General features: G+C 51.9%; 3 protein-coding genes across 4 annotated transcripts in view; 1 reads left to right on the top strand and 2 right to left on the bottom strand.

Moving 5' to 3' along the window:
• The window catches only part of CETP (cholesteryl ester transfer protein), a 21,505-nt gene extending 5,754 nt beyond the window's left edge, over window positions 1–15,751 (bottom strand). The window contains exons 1-4 of the mRNA XM_027685306.1: window positions 15,747–15,751; window positions 1,960–2,128; window positions 847–961; window positions 66–200 (exon numbers count right to left, since the gene is read on the bottom strand). Of these exons, the coding sequence (XP_027541107.1) occupies window positions 66–200; window positions 847–961; window positions 1,960–2,107 (398 nt within the window). The 5' untranslated portion in view covers window positions 2,108–2,128; window positions 15,747–15,751. The remainder of the gene's footprint in view (window positions 1–65; window positions 201–846; window positions 962–1,959; window positions 2,129–15,746) is intronic.
• HERPUD1 (homocysteine inducible ER protein with ubiquitin like domain 1) lies at window positions 9,012–16,589 on the bottom strand. Its single transcript, XM_027685319.1, has 8 exons — window positions 16,326–16,589; window positions 14,932–15,009; window positions 14,774–14,848; window positions 13,550–13,671; window positions 12,937–13,059; window positions 11,970–12,317; window positions 10,652–10,757; window positions 9,012–10,044 (listed from the first exon to the last, which is right to left on the bottom strand). The coding sequence occupies exons 1-8, from the start codon at window positions 16,455–16,457 to the stop codon at window positions 9,877–9,879; spliced, it is 1,152 nt and encodes a 383-aa protein (XP_027541120.1). The 5' UTR covers window positions 16,458–16,589; the 3' UTR covers window positions 9,012–9,876.
• A 3,290-nt stretch (window positions 16,590–19,879) lies between these two features.
• Window positions 19,880–20,109, top strand: part of PARD6A (par-6 family cell polarity regulator alpha) — a 9,548-nt gene continuing 9,318 nt past the window's right edge. For both annotated transcript variants that reach the window (XM_027685321.1, XM_027685320.1), the window contains exon 1: window positions 19,880–19,963. In XM_027685321.1, coding sequence (XP_027541122.1) covers window positions 19,901–19,963 — 63 coding nt within the window. In that variant the 5' untranslated portion in view covers window positions 19,880–19,900. The remainder of the gene's footprint in view (window positions 19,964–20,109) is intronic.

The following is a 20,109-nucleotide window of genomic DNA, read 5'->3' as shown; positions in this document are numbered from 1 at the left end:
CTGTGGTGGGCAGCAGCAGGAGCTGGGGCTGTGGTGGGCAGCAGCAGCCAGCCCTGGGTACTTACAACCAGGCCCCAGCATAGCCGTAGGTCAGGGTCCCTTTGAAGGAGGCCGTCACATTTTTAATGGCAAGATAAATGGCATTATTTTCCTTAAGCTCCACGTCGCTCTTCTCTATGGACAAGTCGTTGACCTGGATGCTGGAAACAACAGAAACACAGTTTGCCTGCAAACCAGGGCTGTTTTCTGTGGCTGGGTGAGGCAGGTTTGCTCCCGAGGACATGGGGGCTCTAAGGAACCTGTGCCAGTGCCAGACTCAGGAGCTTTTGCAAATTCCAGGGGCCAGGCAAAAGGAGAGTGGTGTTTTGCTCAGCCTCAGTGCACTGCAGCTCCCTGGTGATGTTTGGAGGTGGGGGAATGCTTTAATCAGGAAACACGGAGCAACACAACCCTATTTTCCTGCAGCGCTCTGTGCAACCACGGTCATGGCAGGAAATCTGTCCTGCTAAGGTACCTCTACATTTGTTGCCCCCAAATAAAAGTGAGTAACACAGCGACACCCAGCCTGGTTTGTCACAAAGCACAGCCAAGTGACATCCTGCTGACAGGGGTGGCTCTGGCAGCCCCGGATGTGTCCCCTCTGCTACTCCATGTGCCTTGGGCACCATCTATTGTCAGTGGCCCAAGGTGCCCCAGCCTGCAGGGACATTGCTCCCTGTCCCCGTTGATAGAGATGTGCTCTATGTGCTGCCAGGAACTGCTGGATCAAAGCTCCCTCTGAGGCCAGTTTCTGCTCCCCTCCCTCAGCCCACACCTCCCCTGGCACAGAGACACAGAGATACTCACTTGGTCAGCTCGTAAGCCACCTTGCCCAGGAGACGCACGGACCTTTCCCCGGTGATATTTGGGAATTTGGCACTTCTGAAGGCTGCTTGGATGACCTGTGCTGTTTCCTGGTTCACTGTTGGTGGAAGAAAAGGGCAAAGATCCCAAACTGCAACCTCTCCTGGCCGCAAAGTCAGATCCCCCCCTGGGATTAAAGCACTACAGAAGGGTTTTATCCAAGGCACTTCCCTTAGATTAAGGAAGCACTAGAAGTAGTTTGAGTAAAATAAAAAAAATCCCTAACTTTAGCAGCTGATGGCAGCAAGGGACAACAGTGTGTGTGGTTCAACAGTCACCAGCAGGCCTGTTTCCAGGGAATCATGCCCGGTTTTCACACACCTCAGGAGCAGATTTTTGAAAGGTCGAGGCTGTGCTCATCCTTACACCACACAAGCTGTTGACTTTACCCCAGTGCTTTACTCTGTTGCTGCTTGCTTGTATTGCAGTCAGCTCTTGTGCCTCCGAAGGAAAACTTCTGACACTCAAGTTTCCATGCCCATTTTCCTAATGTTATCCAGTCCATTCCAGCCTCAGGCATGTGCTTGTATAGGATTTTTTTCCTTCCAGAAATACCCTCTCTTAGTTTGGCCCAGCATCCTTCTCTGCATATACTCCTGTCAGAGGGGATGGGTCAGAGCTGTTCCCACCCTTCACAGAAGAACTAATTATTCTTCCCCCACCCATAAAGCCCCCAAATCCTTGCAAATAAACCCACAGCAGCAGAGAACCTGCTTCCCCCCCTTCTGCACACTGACCCCAAGAAATGAGATTGCAACAAAGAGAGAAATCAAACACACATTTTCTCTAGATTTTCCATCATGCCACCCCTCAGCAAAGAACAGCACTAAAACATTGGACTGAGAGGAGCTTTTCAAGCTCCTTTGAGAAGCTGTGCCTGTTCAGTTCAGGTGCCCAGGCTTTAAACTGTGCTCCCAGGCAGGTATTAATACATCTTACCAGATAAACTGTTTACACAAGACCCGGTGAAGCAAGAAACCCCCTCACTTGGCTGATCTGTCCCTATCTTCTGGCAGAGGTGGAGCAAACACAGCCCCACAGAGAGCAGGCACTTACACAGCAATGCCGCGGGCTTGGTCATCCTGCAGACGACCCCGGTGGCTCTGTAAGGGAAGGGCCCGAAGTCACAGGCTGCTGATGCATGGACAAACACCAGCAAGAAGATCCTGAAGATCCCCAGTATCATCCTGCCAGCCCAGCTCATCTTCAGCCAGAGTGGAGAGCGCTGATGAGACCGACTGATTCCTGGCCGGGGCAAAGGCGGCTTTCATACCTCCAGCAGAGCCCGCTCGACATGTCCACAGGACATGACCTGCTTCCTCCACTTATCAAAACCCATCACACATTTCCTAATCTTCCTATAGCTTCCTTAAGACTCTTCAAGTTGCAGGCTGCCTTCCTCCCTCAGCAGGCACTTGGGGCTGCAGGGCTTTGAGCCCCTGCCAAGGTTGCTCTAACTCAGGACATGGATGCACCGAGGCGGGTGGAGAAAAGCTGGAGGGGGATGGAGAGTGGAAGAGGATAAAGTCGAGGGAGCAACCTCACACACAGCCTCCAGCCAGTTCATCATTTTCTCTTCATGCAGAAATATTCCATATTTTGCATTCCTGGAATAATTCCCCAGCAAAGCCCTGTTCAAAATGTACCTACAACAATAACTGCTCCCCCTTCCACTGGTTTTAGACACATCGTGGGGAAATGGAGGCATGTTCCTGGGAAGGGGGTGCTTCCTGCTACCACTGGGTGAACCCACACCTCCCACATCCCTGGAAAACTCCATGACCAGAGCACTGTGGTGCTTTCTGCCTCTTGGCTGGATTTGTGGATATTTGGTTTGCCACCTTCCCTGCGGGGAAGAACCCACTAAGCTGGAGCTTTTTATGTATCCAGGTTCTCAGCTGCTATTTGGGGACTTCAGAGACCCAAGTTCACACCCACTCTTTGTGCACACCTGGCCTGCATGCCACTGTCCACCCCTGCACCTCTGTTATGGTGCTGGGGCCCATCCCATTCCCAAAACGACCCCGGGACAAAACAGAGCAGGGTTATTTCAGCAAGGAGGCTTGCAGCAGCTCCCATGAACCATATTGCCAGCAAAGACTGATGGAGAAGGACAGGTGAGAACTTGTCAATGTTGCAGGGGCACACTCAACCCCCCCGGGCAAGACGAGGTGCCAGCCTCCCTGCTCTCCCTGGCAGATGCCTCGTCCTCCCTGCGCCGGGCGAGCACGTTTCCTCTGGGGACCCGGCAGCCCCCACCCTGCCCTGATGTTTTCTTCCTGAGTTGAGAAGGTGAACGGCCTCGGGTACCCTGCGGGAGGCACTCACGGTCACTGACCTGCCGAGGGAAGCCGAGCATCTGCAGGCTTCCTCCGGGCTTCTGCAGGAGAGCGGCGCGGTGGCCAAGGACAGGCTGCCCGCCGAGAGCCCACCCGGCGTTGGGAGCGAACAGGTAAATCGTTGGAAGCACAACATGCAGACAGAGGGTGTCCGAGCAGTGGAGAGCCCACATGGCAGCCCAGCGCCATCATCTCAGCCACCACGGCAGCCCCCTCTTCCCAGAAGGAAGCTGCAAAGGGCACAGGCATGTTAGAAAGGGATTTGAATTCAAGGGGCTTTAACGATGTACCAGCTGTATTTTCTGTCCTTCAGCTCCCGGCTCCAACAAGGTCAGCCCTCCCCAGCAGCTCGGAGTTCAAGGGGTGTGAGCACAGTGGACCCCTGGGATAGAGGGAATCCTGCAGACACAGTAGGAGGGGGTTCCTCAGGTGCTGCAGTGCAAACACAGAGGTAGGTGAGGCGCTAAAATTGACACTTAAACCATCATTTGACAGGCTGGGGGAGCTGGGGTTGTTCAGCTTGGAGAAGAGAAGGCTCTGGGGAGACCTTAGAGCCCCTTCCAGTATCAAAAAGAGGGAGAGCTACTTTTTATACTGGCAGATAATGATAGGGTAAGGGGGAATGTTTTTAAACTAAAAGAGATTTAAATTAGGTGTTAGGAAGAAATTCTTTACTCAGAGGGTGATGAGGCACTGGCACAGGTTGGCTGTGTCAGTGACTTCACTGACCCAGACAAGCTGTGGATGCCTCACCCCTGGAAGTGGTCCAGGCCAGGTTGGATGGTTGCTTGGAGCAACCTGGTCTAGTGGAAGGTGACCCTGCCCACAGAAGAGGGTTAGAACAAGATGAGATTTAAGGTTCCTTCCAATCCAAACCATTTTGGGATTCTATGACAAACTGACAGAGGTGCTGTTGTGCTGGGTATCACATGAGCACATGTGCCTGCACCCTCAGCAAAGCTTTCAGCAGAGAAAAGACACAATCCCACTTATTGTAGGGCACAAACTCAGGAGTGTTGCACACAGTTAAAGTTTTACTGGAGCAGATCCAGAGGAGACACTGCAGCAGGGAAGCAGCCCCATTGAGGCTGGTGTTGGTCACTGTAAGGGAAAGTGGATCAGGACCCAGGAGGCCACAGCCAGCTCTCTGCCCAGGGCAGCAATTCATACCAGCATGGAAGAAAGGTAAAATGGGCATTTCAATACAGGGGTATTTGTCACCAGTGTCTCAGGGTAGGCGAAGGCAGAAAGCCCAAGACTCCAGACCCAAAGGGTAGATCCAGTGCATTTACAGCCCCCTCCCAGGCCAGCTCCCCCACCCCATCACTGCTGCAGAGTCTGCTGTCAACAGACAACCAGAGCTGAGAGAAAAGGAGGACAGGGAACTGCCGGGCATTGACCTCCAGTGGGAACAGGAAGGCTGGAGACTTTCTGCCTACAATAGCAAAAGCATGTGGAACACAGAGATGCTGTGAGCATCCTTGTCCTGGAGTGACCAGGCAGAGGCCAAGGCAGCAGGGACTCCACAGCCCACCCTCCTCCCAGTGAAAGGTCAGGCTAGGAGGAGTCAGGTCAGATTTACAAGCCTAAAGAAAGGTTAATTTTGGCTAGCAGGAGACAGGACAGGCTTTAAACACCAAAGAAAGGGTAAACACCCAAGCTGCTGTGCAGTATGTCCAAAGGGGATGCTGGAAGATGTTTTGATAAATATTTGCTGTGTAAGGCTGTATCTGAAGGCTGTGCATGCACACATGTACTCACCACCTTGCTGGGGCCTGTCCTACAACTGAGGTTGTTTTTCCCCCACACTGTCCAGGGCAGAGGTACATCACAGTGCCATTAATCTTTGTGCTGCATTGTTTGTGACCCAAACATTTGGTGCTACCCTGCAGCTGCTTCCTGAGAGAGCCTTCCAGGTACCCTGTCCCCACGTCGCTCTGTCAGCAGGATGGGCCCCAGCACCACTGCCAGGACTCACACAGCAGCTCAGCCCAGGGCTGGCAGGAGGGTCAGCCCAAGACCACTGCTCCCATCTGTCCTAGAGGCTTACAAAACGCAGACAAATAACATATTAAACCAGGATTTTTTTTTTTAAACCAGTTAAAGCTCTGCCAACATTTGAATACAGACTCGTGATGTCGAGTGGAATTGGTACAACCCAACTAACTCAAAAATTCGCAAGGTTTTAGGAAGAGTAACGTAGAATGTGCAATCACACAACAAGGCAAGAGCTCTCAGCCTCAAAGAGATTCCATGGGTGATGTCCTGACACCAGGGGGGGTCCCCCACTGCAGCTCCAAGGAGGACCAACTCCACTGACCCTTCCTAGCAGGGCTCCATCTACACCCCAGTCAGGTTATTTCTTACAGTTAAAAATTATGACCATGACAGGCGTAAGTGTTAGGCAACAAAAAAAAAAAAAAAGCCTCACAAACTCCTGTTTGTGAATGGTGAGGTTTTCACAGGCTGGGGAGGTAAGCCACCCAAGAAGGTTTTCTGACCAATAAAGTTTCATGTGGTTTTCAACCAAATTCTCCTGAAATCAACTCGATTCCTTCTCTTCCCTAACAGTATCATCTATAACAACCTCCAAAAATGAAAAAATAAGCTGGTACACATAGGTGGCCTGAGGTCAGCCCAGGCTGTTCACAGCTAGGGCTGCCCAGGGCAGCTGGGTTGGAGCTGGAAGCACAGCCAGCGGTGTTTCTGCAGCACTGATCCTGCACTGCCAAATCCACCCTGAAAGAGCAGCAAATACGACTTTCAGTGCTAATATAATTGGGGTGGTTCTTCAGCAGCACAGGCCACTTGAGCAGGCACAAGACATGGGCCCAGAAGCAACATTTCCCAGGATTTGCCCAACCCTCCCAGGCAGGAGGCTGAGTACGAACTGACCTCAAGCCCCTCACTGCAGGTTTGGGACCAGGCTGTACAACAGCACTGGGTCACCTCTATGATATCATTCCTTTTGATACTCAGACCACATTAAACACTAGCAGACATTTCAAGGGCTATTCTTATGAAGCAGAGGGGCTGAGGTGAGGTGATGAAGATGCAGTTGGAATGTTTGGTGATGCAGTGGGGGAACAGCGCTGGGATGGTCTCTGAGGAAAGAGACCCTTTGGATGCACAGCTTTGCAAATCCCACCAGCCTCACAGCCAGAAATGGATCACAGGGCAAAGACCAGAGGGAGGTTGTAACACTCAGCTGGGCAAGTGCACAGCTGTTAGGATATCCCTGGCTGCTGAGAACAGGAACAAGCACGTGCACAAGTGAAACAGCTCTTCAGAGAAGAGGGGAAGTCATACGCCCACACCCCACCATCCACAGCTTATCTGTTTGGCAGCGACCTCCTTCTCATGAGATTTATGTTCCACAAATGGAGGACAGTAGCATATCCATGGGGATAAACAGAACTTCAATGGTTTCCCAAGTAAGCAGCCTGTTGGGAGTTTCCACAACAAGAAAAATGCCTGAGAAGAACAGACTTCATTTCTCCCCCGACTTGTTTTTTTTCCAGCAAGGACAGAGAACTGCTCTCAACTGGAACAAGCTGCCAGAGCGTATCAGGACACAGGGCAGCAGAGGGATTGGCTTTATCCCCTGCTCACTTTGCCACCCCGTGGACCGTCACTGCTGCGCATCCCACCTGCTCTCAGGGAATCCCGCAAAAAAAGCCTCGGGTTGTGCAGGATTGCACTGACCTGACCAGGTACAGCTCTGCAGCAATGCTGCTCTAGCACATCTCCATGTAGCTGCACTCACGAGTGTGCAGAGGAGCTAAACCAGCAGCAGAACGACACAGCTTGAAGCGTGAGCCAAGACAAACCCAACCTCCTAAACCCACAGCCTCAAGGCCCCTTCTGTTCTCTGCAGATTCCATCCCAGCACAGGGCACAGAAGTTACTTCTAGAAAACCTCTCTGGAATTCCTACACTCTTTCTTGCTCTGGAAGATTCAAGGCTAATTTTTTTCTGATGTCTGACCTGGATTTCCTCCCCTTCAGGCTTGTGCTGTCACCCACAGCTGGCATTGCAGGCTATATCCCCTTCCTTGCCATCCCTCCTTACATACCTCACTGTTTGCATTGCCATCCCTCCAGGTTGAGCTGACACAGTTCCTTCCACTCCTCAGCCATCCCTGCTTGCTCCCAGCCTGTCTCAGGTGAAGCAGAGGCCTCCAGTGGTCAGAGATTAGGGACAGGGGTTAGGGCCACCTTGGACTCCCAGCTCCATGTAACACCAGGCTGGCTCAGTGACTGGTGTTCAGAGCCCTCAGCCAGGCACTGCTCTCTCACATCCTGGTGCTCCTGCCCGGGTGCATTGCTAGCAGCTGCCTCTGCAGGATTATACAGCATTTACTTCCACATTACATGTCCTCTGCTGCACTCACAGTTTCCCTCCACCCAGTGGCAGAGGTCATGCCTTTCACTGAGCCATTAAGGAAACACTCAGAGGCCCAGGAGCCTCACTGCACCCCTCCAGTGGCATTAGCTACACATCACTAGTTTTCCAACTAATTTTAAACCAGTCTGCCTGCTCATGGGAGCAGCAAAAGCCTCAGGACAACAACAGATGTTTTGCTGCCAGATTAGAGATTTTGCAAGTAATCCAGCACTGTGTGCTCGCTGCCTAAACCATACCCAGTTTATTCCTGGCTGCCAGGAAATCCCTTCTCCTGCCAATATTGGGCACAGGCACAGCTCAGTTGATGTGGGCACTTTGCCAAGACACCTGGGTGATTGTTTGCTACACCCTGAATGGAAAAAAAACCAAAACAAAACCAAAACTCCATCATCCACAAAACACTTGTGGGATCCCCCCAGTGCAGTGGCTCAGGATGCAGCTGCAGTGAGAGCTGTCACCTGGAACCTACCCTGTGCCTACCAAAGGGCACAGGGACACAGCCTGAGGGCACACAACTCTGGGGATGCCTTTGTTCAGCAACTTCTACTCCCAGAGCAGCATCTGATCAGACAGAGCACCAGCAAGGCAAGAAAGAGGAGATGCCCCCTCCAAGAACATCCTCAAAGGCTTATGCAGGATGTACCTGAATTAACAAAACTCACCTCATCTCAAATTACTTAATTCTAAATATTTAAAGGGTGTTTTACCACCACCCTACCCATCTTCCAAGTCTCCAGCAAACTGAAGATGTGGCAGGAAAACAACTCGGTAATAGAGCTGGAAAAGGAATTGCTCAAAGCAAAACCACCACTAGGATTAAGCTCACTACCACAGGAAACCCCAACAAACCATGTCTAACATCAGCCTGAAGTGGCAAGATCAAGCATTACCTGTTACAACTGCTTGTACCAACTCGTGCACGTCAGCCCTGATGAGACACTCCTAAACAAACTGTCCTGCCAAGTGCAGGCAACGCTGAGGAAAAGCATTCCAAGGTCCATGAGTGGCAGCTGTTCCTGGACAGCACATTTCAAGCCAGGTTAAAACCCTGAGCCAAAGACAGTGTGTTGCAACTCCACCAGCAGTCACACGCAGGGCTCAAGAGGTCAAAATTTCCAAATACCTGTGGAATTTCCTGCCTGTGGCCATTCGTGTCAGCCACTGTCAGGGAGCAAACACAAGCTACCCAAGGCACTGCTGAAGGCTGCTGGAGAACACAGTTAGGCAAGGAACTGAGTTTAAGGCTCTGCAAATATCTTTGTCCCAAAACTCGTAATTTTTCATGACAAAACAAGGCAAGAGCACATCCTGTGCTTTGCACAGGTCGTCTTCCAATTGCTGTAGGGTGTATACAAACATGGATATAAATGCCTGCAAATTTTATTAGAATCACAGCCCTTAACCATATCAGAAATGAAAGGGAACACAATGAAATAATACAGGAGAGACACAGTGGAATGAGGATGCAAAGTTGAATACAGGTATTAGACTGCTTCGACTTTGCATCCAAAAGCAGTGAAGTTTACACCTTGCATAATGTTTTGCTACACAGACCTGAACACGCTCTTCTCCCATTATCTGGCAGTGGGGGTGGAGGGGGGTAGGGAGGAGAAATTAAACCTTGAGTTTAAACTGTTTGAATTTGGCAACGTGACATTTAGTCTGCAGCTCCACTGAGGTAATTGCTTATCCAGGTCACTGTCTCGCAGTCCTCCACTTTGTCCAACAAGGAGATTGCACAACACATCCTTCATAGGAAAATATTTACAAAGAAAATTAAAAATACGGTTGAAGCAATTTAACAACGGATTTTTCCTAAAAATCTGCTAATGCACATCTAGCAAAACTTTTTTTTTTTTTTTGAGATTCTACACTCAGTGTAATTAAAATAGCATTTGAAACATTCCAACAGGAATCACGTTGCACAGAAGAAGCAATTTGCTTCTCTAACATTTCTGCACACCCGCTCGGAGCCTGTGCATTTAGTGCACAAGTTCACAACGCCAAGCCTCTACACAGGTACCTAATAAATGCCATGGAACAAAGTTCTTTGGAATGAGGACAAGCATTTTATAGTCTCTAGGCTGTAACGACGTAAGGCTTCTTTGCAGCTTTATTTGCTTGGCCAGTGAAAGCCAGAGGAAGTGCCTTCCACGTCTGGTTTGGAGTTGGTGTCGGATTGTCTCAGGTGCCCACTGCAGCTTCAGACAAGCAGATCGGTGACAAATCAGTTCTGGGTCACTCCAGGCCCTTCTGGAAGGAGGGATGCAAAGAATGTCTTGAAAAACACCCACGCTGTGCTCATAAGTGAAGGATTAGCCTGCTGCAGTTCTTGTAAAGCCTGTCCCTCATCAGGAGGGGCCTCGGATGCATCTGCTCTGCCTGCGTTTCCTCCCTGCCAAAGTGAAGGATATTTGGTAAATGAGAGTTTCAGAAACGCATTTACAAGAATCAGGGATCAAGCAGCATGTTTTGTTGCCCAAATGTCACTGTCTGAATATAAAAATCTTCCAAGTATCCCCAGATACAAAGTCAAAAAACCAAGCTGCACACTGGTTAACCCTCACTGTGTGTCCAAAAACATAGTCTAGGACAGACATGCAGCACCAGATCAGGTGAATTATGTATCTACAGCCAACTAACTTGCACTGACATCAACCAGAAGCGTCAGCTTGAAATGCAAGACTCACACACTGTTTGCAGACCCAAATCCTACAGAGGTGTAGTCTGAGCCCTGTCCTCAGACTGTGACAGACCACTCTCCATTACAACTTCCTAAAGGACAGAAGCAACTAAAAGATAACATTCAGTCTGCAGTATTTTGTAGAACAAAGGAATGAATATACTACACCAGTGAGGACTCAGTTGCAAATTATTCCCCCGTGGAAGACAGTTTCTTATAAAAGTTTAGAGGGAAGCTTTTGCTACACATAATAAATAAACCAAAAGTGAAACTTTGCAGGGTTTCACTCCCATGGTTTAAAAATACAGCAAGACAATACCTCTAAGTTATTGTTCTGGTCCTGGTTTGGAGCAGCTTGAGGAGGAACATTGGCTGGGAAGGGCTGAACTGGTCTTCGCCTAAATGGGAACCGTCCAGCGTGGTGCCTGGGGAAGGCAACAGATTTTAATTAACGTTGTTTCAACATAACTCCCTCCTGTTACACCAACAGCTCCACATCTGACTGCTCAGAGCTGCTGGCAACAAGTTCAGCACATTAAGGTCTTTCTGCCCTAACCCATTTTAGTAATTTCAAAGTCTCCAGTTCACAGCAAACCGTGGGATGGGAGGGGAAGGGGAGCAACTGCTCCCATTCCAAGCAAGCAGCACTACATCCAGATTTGCACCCAGCATTCTGCTGGAGGTACAAAGAGCCTGCTTGATTACCATGTTTGTACAACCCTGGGTAACTTCTCTGTGCTCACCCTAAAAAAAGGGCATGACAAAGAATATAGAAAACCAGCATTACCTCACAAAAAGTACAGACCTCCTTAGAAGGTCTGTGTCCCTACAGCACCTGCACCTTGTAACCCACAAGATAAATTGTTCCAAGTTACACCTCAGAACTATCAACAGTAAAATTTAGAGACTTAATGAAACAATTAACCTTCACTCTCCAAGTCTGCATAGATGTTGGAAGAGCTGCTCCAGTTTTAACTCCTACACCTACCAACAGGAATTCAGAGGCCTACACCACTTGCTTTACTGGTGATCAGAGAAATTTACAGGACAGATTATCTTTCTCAGACAAGACATCCCAAGCATGGCAGCTGAGGGCCCACTCATTATTGTGGGTTTTTTTCCCCCCACAGAGAGGTTCAAAGGCATTTCAGGACACTGCATTCAGTTCAGTCTGATCTGCTCTCCAGAGAGGCAACACACAATGAAAAAAACCACATCACTGCATGACTGAAAGAGCAGCTGTGAGACCCTCTTCCCAGACTTCAATGACTTGTTTCCCAACAAGCAACTGTCATTTTCTACACCGAACCTACAGGTCCTGTCTGTTCTACACTGCCAAGTTGCTGGGGCTTTATGCTGGGAGCTGCTTTGGTTTCAAGTAGTTTTTCTAAAATAGAAAGCCAGCCACCCCAGAAGCATCAGTACAAAACCCCAGGGAGATCACCTGCTACCAGCCACATTCTTCATTTAATCCAGGCACAGGCACACTTATATTTTTGCTAAATACTGAGTTACACCATGACAGAGGAGTGGTTGGCCCTTTCCAGGCACAAGTGGTGAGGCAGCTGAGTGCAGCACTGAGCTCAGTACTTCAGTGGAACACTTCTGGATAGTAAATATTCATCCCATACACTTACAGATACATCAGAAAGGTGCCACCCATAACCAGGAGGAGTCTGCTGATACTGGAGTAGAAATAGACCATGTTGACAAAAACATATAACAGTGTTGCTGAGTAGAGCCAGTCCAGCCAGTCCCGATTGCCACCCTCCTCCTCTTCCTCCACGAGGGGCCCCCCTTGGGCATTCATCCGCAGGTTCTGGTTGGCCACCGCGTTAACCTGGGCAGCAGCATTCTGGTTCCCAGGCTGGTTTTGTGCAGGAAACGGGTCTGGGAGAGGAGCTGGAGCTGTCACTGGTGCCACTGGTATCTCCTGAGAACGCTGTGCATGGGATGGGTCACTGGATGCAGCAGTAGAAGCCAAGCTGGAACCAGAGAGCAGAGTACAGAATGAGGCTTAGTCAAATCTTTTCACACCTAACACAGGCACTGAAAAATCTGTCTGTCTGTGAGAACAGAGTCATCACATGCAAGCAGAAAGCATCAAGTTTAAAGGCTACAGGAGGGTTAAAAAGTTTTAGTTCTACCCATTAGAGCTGTACAGTGACCTCATCCAGTCAAACCAGGCCCACTCCCCTATATGAATAACATCAATACTTCACAAAAAAATTTAGAGCAATCTGCCTAAAAGCCTTCTGCCAGTCTCAGCTCGACCTCTGCCACCGATATCCAGTCAAAGCAGCTGTGTGCTACTTTGAGCAGTCAAAAAAAGAGCTAAGGCTCATCAGCAGGATTACATTTTCTCTGGAGGCTCCTGCCCTCCTGATCAGTCAGAGATCTGCAGGGGGCAAGACTCAGAATCAGTGGCCTGAACAGCAACAGAGACCACATGGCAGTCAGAGGTACATTCCCTCACCATTCAGCACGAGTTCCAATGAAAAAGTGTCTCCAAACACCATCAAAAGAGGAAGAACTGCCAGGAGCTCTCAACTTCTTGTATTACAGCTTCTACTTCCTACTGGTAGCTTAGGACAGAACACTTACTATTGCATGTAGTACTGCCTTGCATAGATCTGCTGGAACCACGACATCTGAAGCATGCTGTAGGTTGTGTAAGCAGAGAAGCCAGGAGCCACACTCTGGAAGGGATGCCGAGTCGTTTCCAGCCTTGGTCAAAATTTGAACACATTCATTAGCAAACACTGGACAAACAGCAAGAGTAATTTATTACTCTGTAATTTACATTACAGAACAATGTAAACAGGTTCTGCCATTCTGTGCATCCAGATGGAAAACTGATTCTTCCTTCGAGAATATTAAGAGATGCATCTTTACCCACGTGAATAAAAGGAAGATTTTCAACTAACAGAGCAGTGCATTTTCCTTTAGATGCCACATCCCTGCGTGTGTTCAAGGCCAGGTTGGACAGGGCTCTGAGCAACCTGATCTAGTTGAAGGTGCCCCTCATGACATGAGGTTTGCCTTTAAAGGTCCCTTCCAGCCCCAATTATTCTGTGTCCTCTAAAGCTTTTATATATAGCCTCATATTTGGCCCATGTTCTATGAATGTAAGACGGTATGTGTGGCATAAGCAGCTGGTATCCAAACACAAACACAACATTTTAAATCTTACTTATGTACATAAAAATGCACTTACCCATTACTGGCTTCTGCTGAAGACTGGCCACCTGAAGAGCAATTCAATCTTCCACTATTTGAGGAAGATACAGATGGTTCCTGAGTGGCTTCTGATGATGACTTGGGCTGATCAGCTTTAACCTAGAGAGAACAGTGCAGCCAGTGAGGTTTACTCAGGACACCACACACACCTTATGCAAAAAGGTTACATCACACAGAATATGTTCTTTTTTTAACACTGCTACCCAGCTCACACACTTAGTCCTGCAGAGCACCACTCGGTGCTGACACTGCTTTTGGGCACCAAGCCACAAGCACCTCCAACAGTACTTTAAAGCTCCTTAAAAAAATGACTGGGATGCAAAATTGACTTGATGTTACTCTTCCCTTTCACCAGATCTACACTGTACTTATTACTTCTCGTGCACACGTTCACTGCCCATCTGGTTATAAAAACGTAATCAGAGGGAACAGAGGAAACTGCACACAAGGCAGTTTGGCTTTTTATTATGGTGAGTTTGTACTTGCATGCACCACCTGCTGTACACAGAGTTCAAGAGCTGTTCTGTGGTGATAAATCTGTATAATATCCAGCCAAAGCTGGCTCACCTCTAGCAACCACCAGGCACGGGTAGGGTAAGCTCAAATTGCCTATAATGGGCAACAGGAACACACCTCTAGAAACATTTGCCCACCCACTTCAAAGTAAGGACTGGGTTTGGCCATTTGCACTTGAAAACAGTAAGTTCTAAGGTCAAGCTCTAAGGTTCAGTCAGTAGAGAGGAAGCCAAAGATGAGTCATTAATGAGAGCAGTTAAAGTGTCCGAGCTCTCAGCTTTCTTCCTTCCCCATACAGATCAGAACCACTTCCCCAACTTCTGTGTACTCTGCCCACAAGCTCAGTCTAAGAGAGCCTGGAACATGACAAGTCATGTTCTATTTGCTAAAAATGAATTTACCAGAAAGCATTTCTCCCCTGAGCAGTGTGTTACAACTAGATGATAGTTCTCATATTTCTTAACAGACGTCATGAGAATCTTTACTGATGAATTGTAGTGTCAATTTTTTTTACTCAGCTTAATCCAAATACATTCTCACATTCCTAAACAAAGCATCATAAAGCAGTACTGCTGCTACATTAATAGGGAAAACCTGCAGTACCAGGAACTTTTAAATGGCCATTCAACACTTCTCATTTTTAGTTAGAACCCCAAGATTCAGAGTAGCTTGTTAGCTTAAGTACCTCTGCTTTGGTTTCTTGCACATTTGCAGGAGTCTTGAATTTGTACACCAAATGAAGAGCATGCAGTTCCTCATGCTAAAAATGTAAGGGAAAACATGTTAAAAAAAAATCACTTCTCTTGATATATTTCAGCACATCGCAAAAGATATTTTTTATACCTTTGGCAGCAGTTCTCTCAGACAGTGATGATCAAGCAGCAGCTTCCCAGAATAAATCAGCTTTTGGTCCTCTTCAGGCTTTGAAGAAAGAAAACAAAGAGTAGGATGACTTCTCTGCCAAGCACACACGAGCACTACTGACACAACTTACAGCCAGACAAGAGGGATGGAGCTGGGAGCATCCCACACACTAAGGGACAGAGGGAATTGTTCATGTTAGCTGAATTTAGAGGTGCACAATTGAACACCCAAGTGTGACATTACTTGAGTGACGTCTAAATCAGCAGGAGGATATAAAGCCCCTTTGGCAGAGGACTTGGTTACGTGCCATCTCTTTTACAATCCTGACAAAAACATCTGTGTTTCCCAGAAACAGGTTTGGAGTTCTCTCTAATCTGATCAGCAGGAGAGCTGTAAATCTGTTACAGCCCATGCAATGAGTCCCAGGAGCTCTCCACCTGGAGCTGTTCTCCTGCAGCACAGCAGTCCCAGAGCCTGTTTCTGGGCAGTCACCTCACTCCCTGGAGAGCAGGGCAAAAGCACGAGGCGGTCAGACCTTCTCCCAGGCAACAAGCACCAGGACAAGGGGAAACAGCCTTAGGCTCGCCAGAGCAGGCTCAGGATATTACGAAATATTTCTTCGCTGAAGGAGTGGTTAAGCATTGGAACAGGCTGTCCAGGCTGTAGTCACAGTCCCTGGAAGTCTTAAAAAAAACGAGTAGACATGGCACTTCACAACACGGGTTAGCGGGCACGGTTTGCAAAAGGTCGGACTTGACGATCTTGCAGGTCTTTTCCAACCTCGCTGATCCCACGAAGAGCACACCCCCTCCAGCGGGGACGCCTCCCGTGGGAGCGGCGGGTCACGGGGCGCAGCTGCTCCAGCGGCTCTCACGTGTCAGCCCTCGAGTCCTGCGGCTCAGGGGGGCAGAGACACTTCTGCATTTCAACCCCGAACAGCCGCACAAGCCCCGTGCCGCCGCTGCGCCTCCCGCTCGGCGGGCACAGCCTCCAAACCCCGCCGGAGGAGCCTCCGCGCTCGCCGCTCCCGGTGGGTGCGGTGCTCACCGGCACAGCCCCGGTGCCTCCCGCCGGCGATGACGTCTCCGAACACCCGCAGGACACGCCGTCCCGGGAGGGCGGTTAATGATTAACCGCGGCCGAGCCACAGACCGAGTCCCAAAATAACCCGAGGCTGATGCAACCGGGACCGGGACACCCTTGGGGCGGGGGGTTCAGGTGCCGGGACCGGGACACCCCGGGGCAGTGGGGGGGACAAGTGACAGCCCTGGGAGCCCCACAGGAGTCCCACGGGGGCTCTCGTCCCGCGGGGAACCGGTGCCCCCCACCTGGCGGAGCTGCGGGAAGGAGGGACAGGGGGGTGTCGCACTCACCGGCGCGTCGGGCAGGAGCTGGCGCAGCTCGGTCTTGAGGCGGCGCACGGTCCAGGCGGGCGCGGCGCGGAGCCGCAGGTCGTCGTGCCGCCCCGAGGGGCTCCGCACCAGCAGCGCCAGCGGCTCCTCCATGACGAGCACAACACGGGACGGGCGGCGGCGGCTCTTTCCCCTCCGGGAAGGCTTTTATAGGGGCCCGCCCCGCCGCAGGGCCGCGGTGGCTGCGCCTGATTCGACGCGGCGGGAGAGGGGGCGGGGACTTCCACGTAGGCCAATGGGACGGGGCCCCGCGTGCTTCGCCGCGAGGAGATGGGGGCGCTGATTGGACGGTGCCGGGTGAGGGGCGGGGCTACAGCGTCACCATGGGGACCGTGCTTCGCCCCGCCCGGACCGTAAGGGGATGGCGGCCATGGCGGGGACGGTGCTGCTGTCTCCGCTGCCCCCTCTGTGCCCGCTGTCCTCCCGCCCTCCACAACGTCAGCCCCAGCAGCAACACCGTTTTTAGGGACCCCCTGGCTTCACTCTTCCCTCTCCCCTCCGCCCGCCGGGGCATCACAGCTCTGTGGGGCCCTGGCAGGTGCTGCACCCTGTCTGGTCCAGGTGAAACATCCCCTTTTTCACCCCATGGTTGTCTTATCAGATCTGCGCAGCTGCCTCAGCGGGTTTGCTGCTGACTCTGCGGGGACAGGACACACCGCGCTTCTGCGCGGGGCCAAAAGGAGTGTGCAGGTATTATTGTTAAAAATTCATGAAATTTTTACTGAAAAAAAAAAAAAAAGACGTGAAAATGTGGACCAGGAGCTTCTGAGTCCTCCTCGCGCCCATCTTCCTTTGAGATGCGACCAAGCATCGGGAAAACCAGTGGTAATGATCCCGGTGCACCAGGAGGGGGTTTTCGCGTCCTTTGAAACCAAACCGTAGGGATGCGAGAAGCAGTTTTATCTCTCGGCACCAGGTATTTATTTACTCTGCGTGTTTCGGGAGCTGCTCAGTGTTCCTCGGCAGCCAGACCTGTTGCCCGGAGGCACGGATGAGTCCGCATCCAGCACCGGCTTTTGCAGCCAGAGAAGACACGGGGGTGCATCATCCTCCCGGGGAAGAGCTGAGCCACGGGGCACGCCACCGAGAAAGCAAAATCACAAAGAAATGAGCTGAGCCTGGGTCTGGTCCGACGAACCCTCCACGGCTGCCAGGGTACATCCTTGTGAGGGTGGACAATGCCATCGGAGCCCACAGGCAGCACTAAGGCTATGATCCTGCCTGCTCTTGCCTCTCTGTGCTCCTCTTGCTCCTTTGGCACAGACCATGATTCCTGACCCTCAGCTCCTAATGGCAATGGAAGAGGGAAAGAAAGGCAAACACAGTGTCCAGGGCCACCCTTGACAATGTCCCCCCATAGCATCAAGGTGACTTTGCTGCTCACTTGGTTGTAGCCTTTGCTCGGAGTGCCCAGAGGGCTCCCGTGAATGGCAGGGACAGGGTAAGGCTGTGGAGATGTCGGAGTAAAACCAGGATCTCAGGCTCTGAGTGTGTGTTTTGCTGGGAATCCCTGTGCAGTTGCTGGCCAATGGACCAGGTGAGCCACTGTGACCACAGACAATCTGCCACAAGCTCAGGCTCCTGTGTTTCTCCCCCGTGTCACAGGCAGGAGGGGCAGAGCTGACCTGAGCTGCCCTCTGCCCATCCCCTGCCCGAGCCATTGCTGGGAAAACTGCCCACTCACAAGGATGCGCTGGACAAACTTACCTGAACCCAGCGCTGACCTGGCTTGGAGCAGGGGCTGGAGGAACCACCTACCTCAGTGCTAAACCTCTGCAGCCCTGCTCCAAGCCTGGGGGTGCTAAGGCCCCTGGAGAGTCAGGCTCTCACTGCCCTCACCCAGAGCAGCCAAGGACTGGTGGATTTGGAGTCAGTGGGCACGTCTGGACACTTGGTACCACGTGCTCCAGTTCCAGAGGCTGATTCAGAGCTCCTAGGACTGAAGCAAAACAAATGCCTGCCCTGATACTGTCTGCTTAGCTTAACTCTCTCTGTGGCAGCAGATTTGGAGCCATGCCACAAAACAGAAGGTGTGACCAGCACGTCACCCCACGGTCCTGCTGAACAATTAACCCTGATTTACCAAAACTGGAGATGAAGGGCTGCAAGCTTCTTTTGTCACCAGTGCCTGCGTAAATATTAACTCCAGTGTAAATCAGGATTATCTCTCTGACCTCAGCACAATTACTCTGTTTAAAAGCCGGGGTCTGATGCAATTTTGTGCCATCCAAAGGTTGCTCCGTGGACTGGGATAGAGCAAGGGTCAAAGGGGTGTGGGATCCAGACAAGTCAGGCTGATTCTTTGGATTCAGTTCAATGAGTTCATTCTGTTGGAAGTGCTGTGCTCGTTAGGTGTCTGGCTTTAAAAGACATTTCATGGTGCTTCTGTCACAGCCCCTTTGGCTCCAAGATTCCTCGGAGCCCATGAACAAGACTTTGGTCTGGATCAGTGCTGGTGACCCCGGTGCCAGCAGCTCTCAGTGTGCTCCGGCTCCACCGTGGGGTCTCCAGGGAAGGGGCTGCCTGCCTGTCCCTGGGTGTTTTGGTGCCTGAGCAGGGACAGTTCTGCTGGAGCCACATCCCAAGGGTATCACCTGTGGACACAGCCCAGCAGCACTGAGGAGATGTGCTCTGGCTACATGTCCTGGCAGCCTGGTGCTGGGATGGGCACGGCGAGGCTTTGCTGCACACCCGGTGAACTCGAGCGTTTCTCGTCCTCTCGCTCGGTTGTTCCTCCACTCAGTAAAGCAACTCATCCCCAAAATAATGAACCTTCCCTGGCCTGTGCTGCTCTGGGGCAGCATGAAACTCTCCTGCCAGACAAGGGGAGAAAAACTGGAGGGAACCTTTAACTAGCAGATGGGAAATGAAGGGCACAGCTGGAAACTGTCCCCTGGTACCAGAGGTGCCTCTGCCAAAGGCCACCAAAACGGTGGCACAGGGAGCAGCAGTGCCAGGTCGGTGGGAGAGGCAGGGCCCTCCGCCAGCGTGGGGAAACACCGGGATATCCCCAGGCAGGGCCAAGGCTTCCACCGGTGACACCCGTGGGGATGCAGTGGGGGTGCTGGACACGTGCCAGAGCCCGGTGTCCCCGAAGAGGGGCAGGGCCCGCCGCTGTTGGCTTCAGTGTGCCGCTAATGAGGTTCTTGATAGCGATGGGACGCCTGGGACTACCGGCGCGGTGCTCGGTGCCGTCCCAGCGCGGCGCCGTCCCGCTGGCGAGCGGAGCGGTGCCCGGGCCGGGCGGGGCCGGGGTGTCAGGGATGGGGCCGGGGATGTGGCTGGGGACGGGGACGGGGCTGGGGACGGGGACGGGGCTGGGGACAGGGACGGGGGTCCTGCCGCCCGCCCGCTCCCGCCCCCGTTACCACGGCGACGTTGTCAGGAGCCCTCGGGCCACGCCCCCCGCGCGGTCGGGGCCAATGGCGCGGCGGGGCCCGGCCGGCCCGCCGGTGACGTCATGGCCGGTGAAAATCCCCCGTGGCCGCGGGAGCGGCGGTGGCGGCGCGGCCCCGCGGCCCGGCCCGGCCCGCACCATGGCCAAGCACCACCGCACGCCCGCGCGCTCCGCCGAGCCCGTCATCGAGGTCAAGAGCAAGGTAAGCGCCCGCCGGGCAACGGCGCCGGTGATGCCGATGCCGCTGCCGGTTCCGCCGGGTCGCCACCGGGCGCCGTCGCCCCCGCGCCGGGCGGCACACGTGGGGCGGGCACCGCGCACCGGGGAGCGGCGCGGCAGCCAGGCCGT

The sequence above is a fragment of the Neopelma chrysocephalum genome, unplaced genomic scaffold (genome assembly GCF_003984885.1).
Source record: "Neopelma chrysocephalum unplaced genomic scaffold, ASM398488v2 Primary Assembly neopelma1_68b, whole genome shotgun sequence".
Lineage (NCBI taxonomy): Eukaryota > Metazoa > Chordata > Aves > Passeriformes > Pipridae > Neopelma > Neopelma chrysocephalum.
This window is presented reverse-complemented; position numbering and strand designations above follow the sequence as displayed.

What these genes read in the sequence shown, in the direction of transcription:
- HERPUD1 (XM_027685319.1), bottom strand. Translation starts at nt 16,457, where the DNA reads ATGGAGGAGCCGCTGGCGCTGCTGGTGCGGAGCCCCTCGGGGCGGCAC. An exon ending in AGCTCCTGCCCGACGCGCCG is followed by an intron (nt 15,010 to 16,325) that starts GTGAGTGCGACA and finishes CTTTCTTCAAAG; the next exon opens with CCTGAAGAGGACCAAAAGCT. An exon ending in TCAGCAGAAGCCAGTAATGG is followed by an intron (nt 13,060 to 13,549) that starts GTAAGTGCATTT and finishes ATTTTGACCAAG; the next exon opens with GCTGGAAACGACTCGGCATC.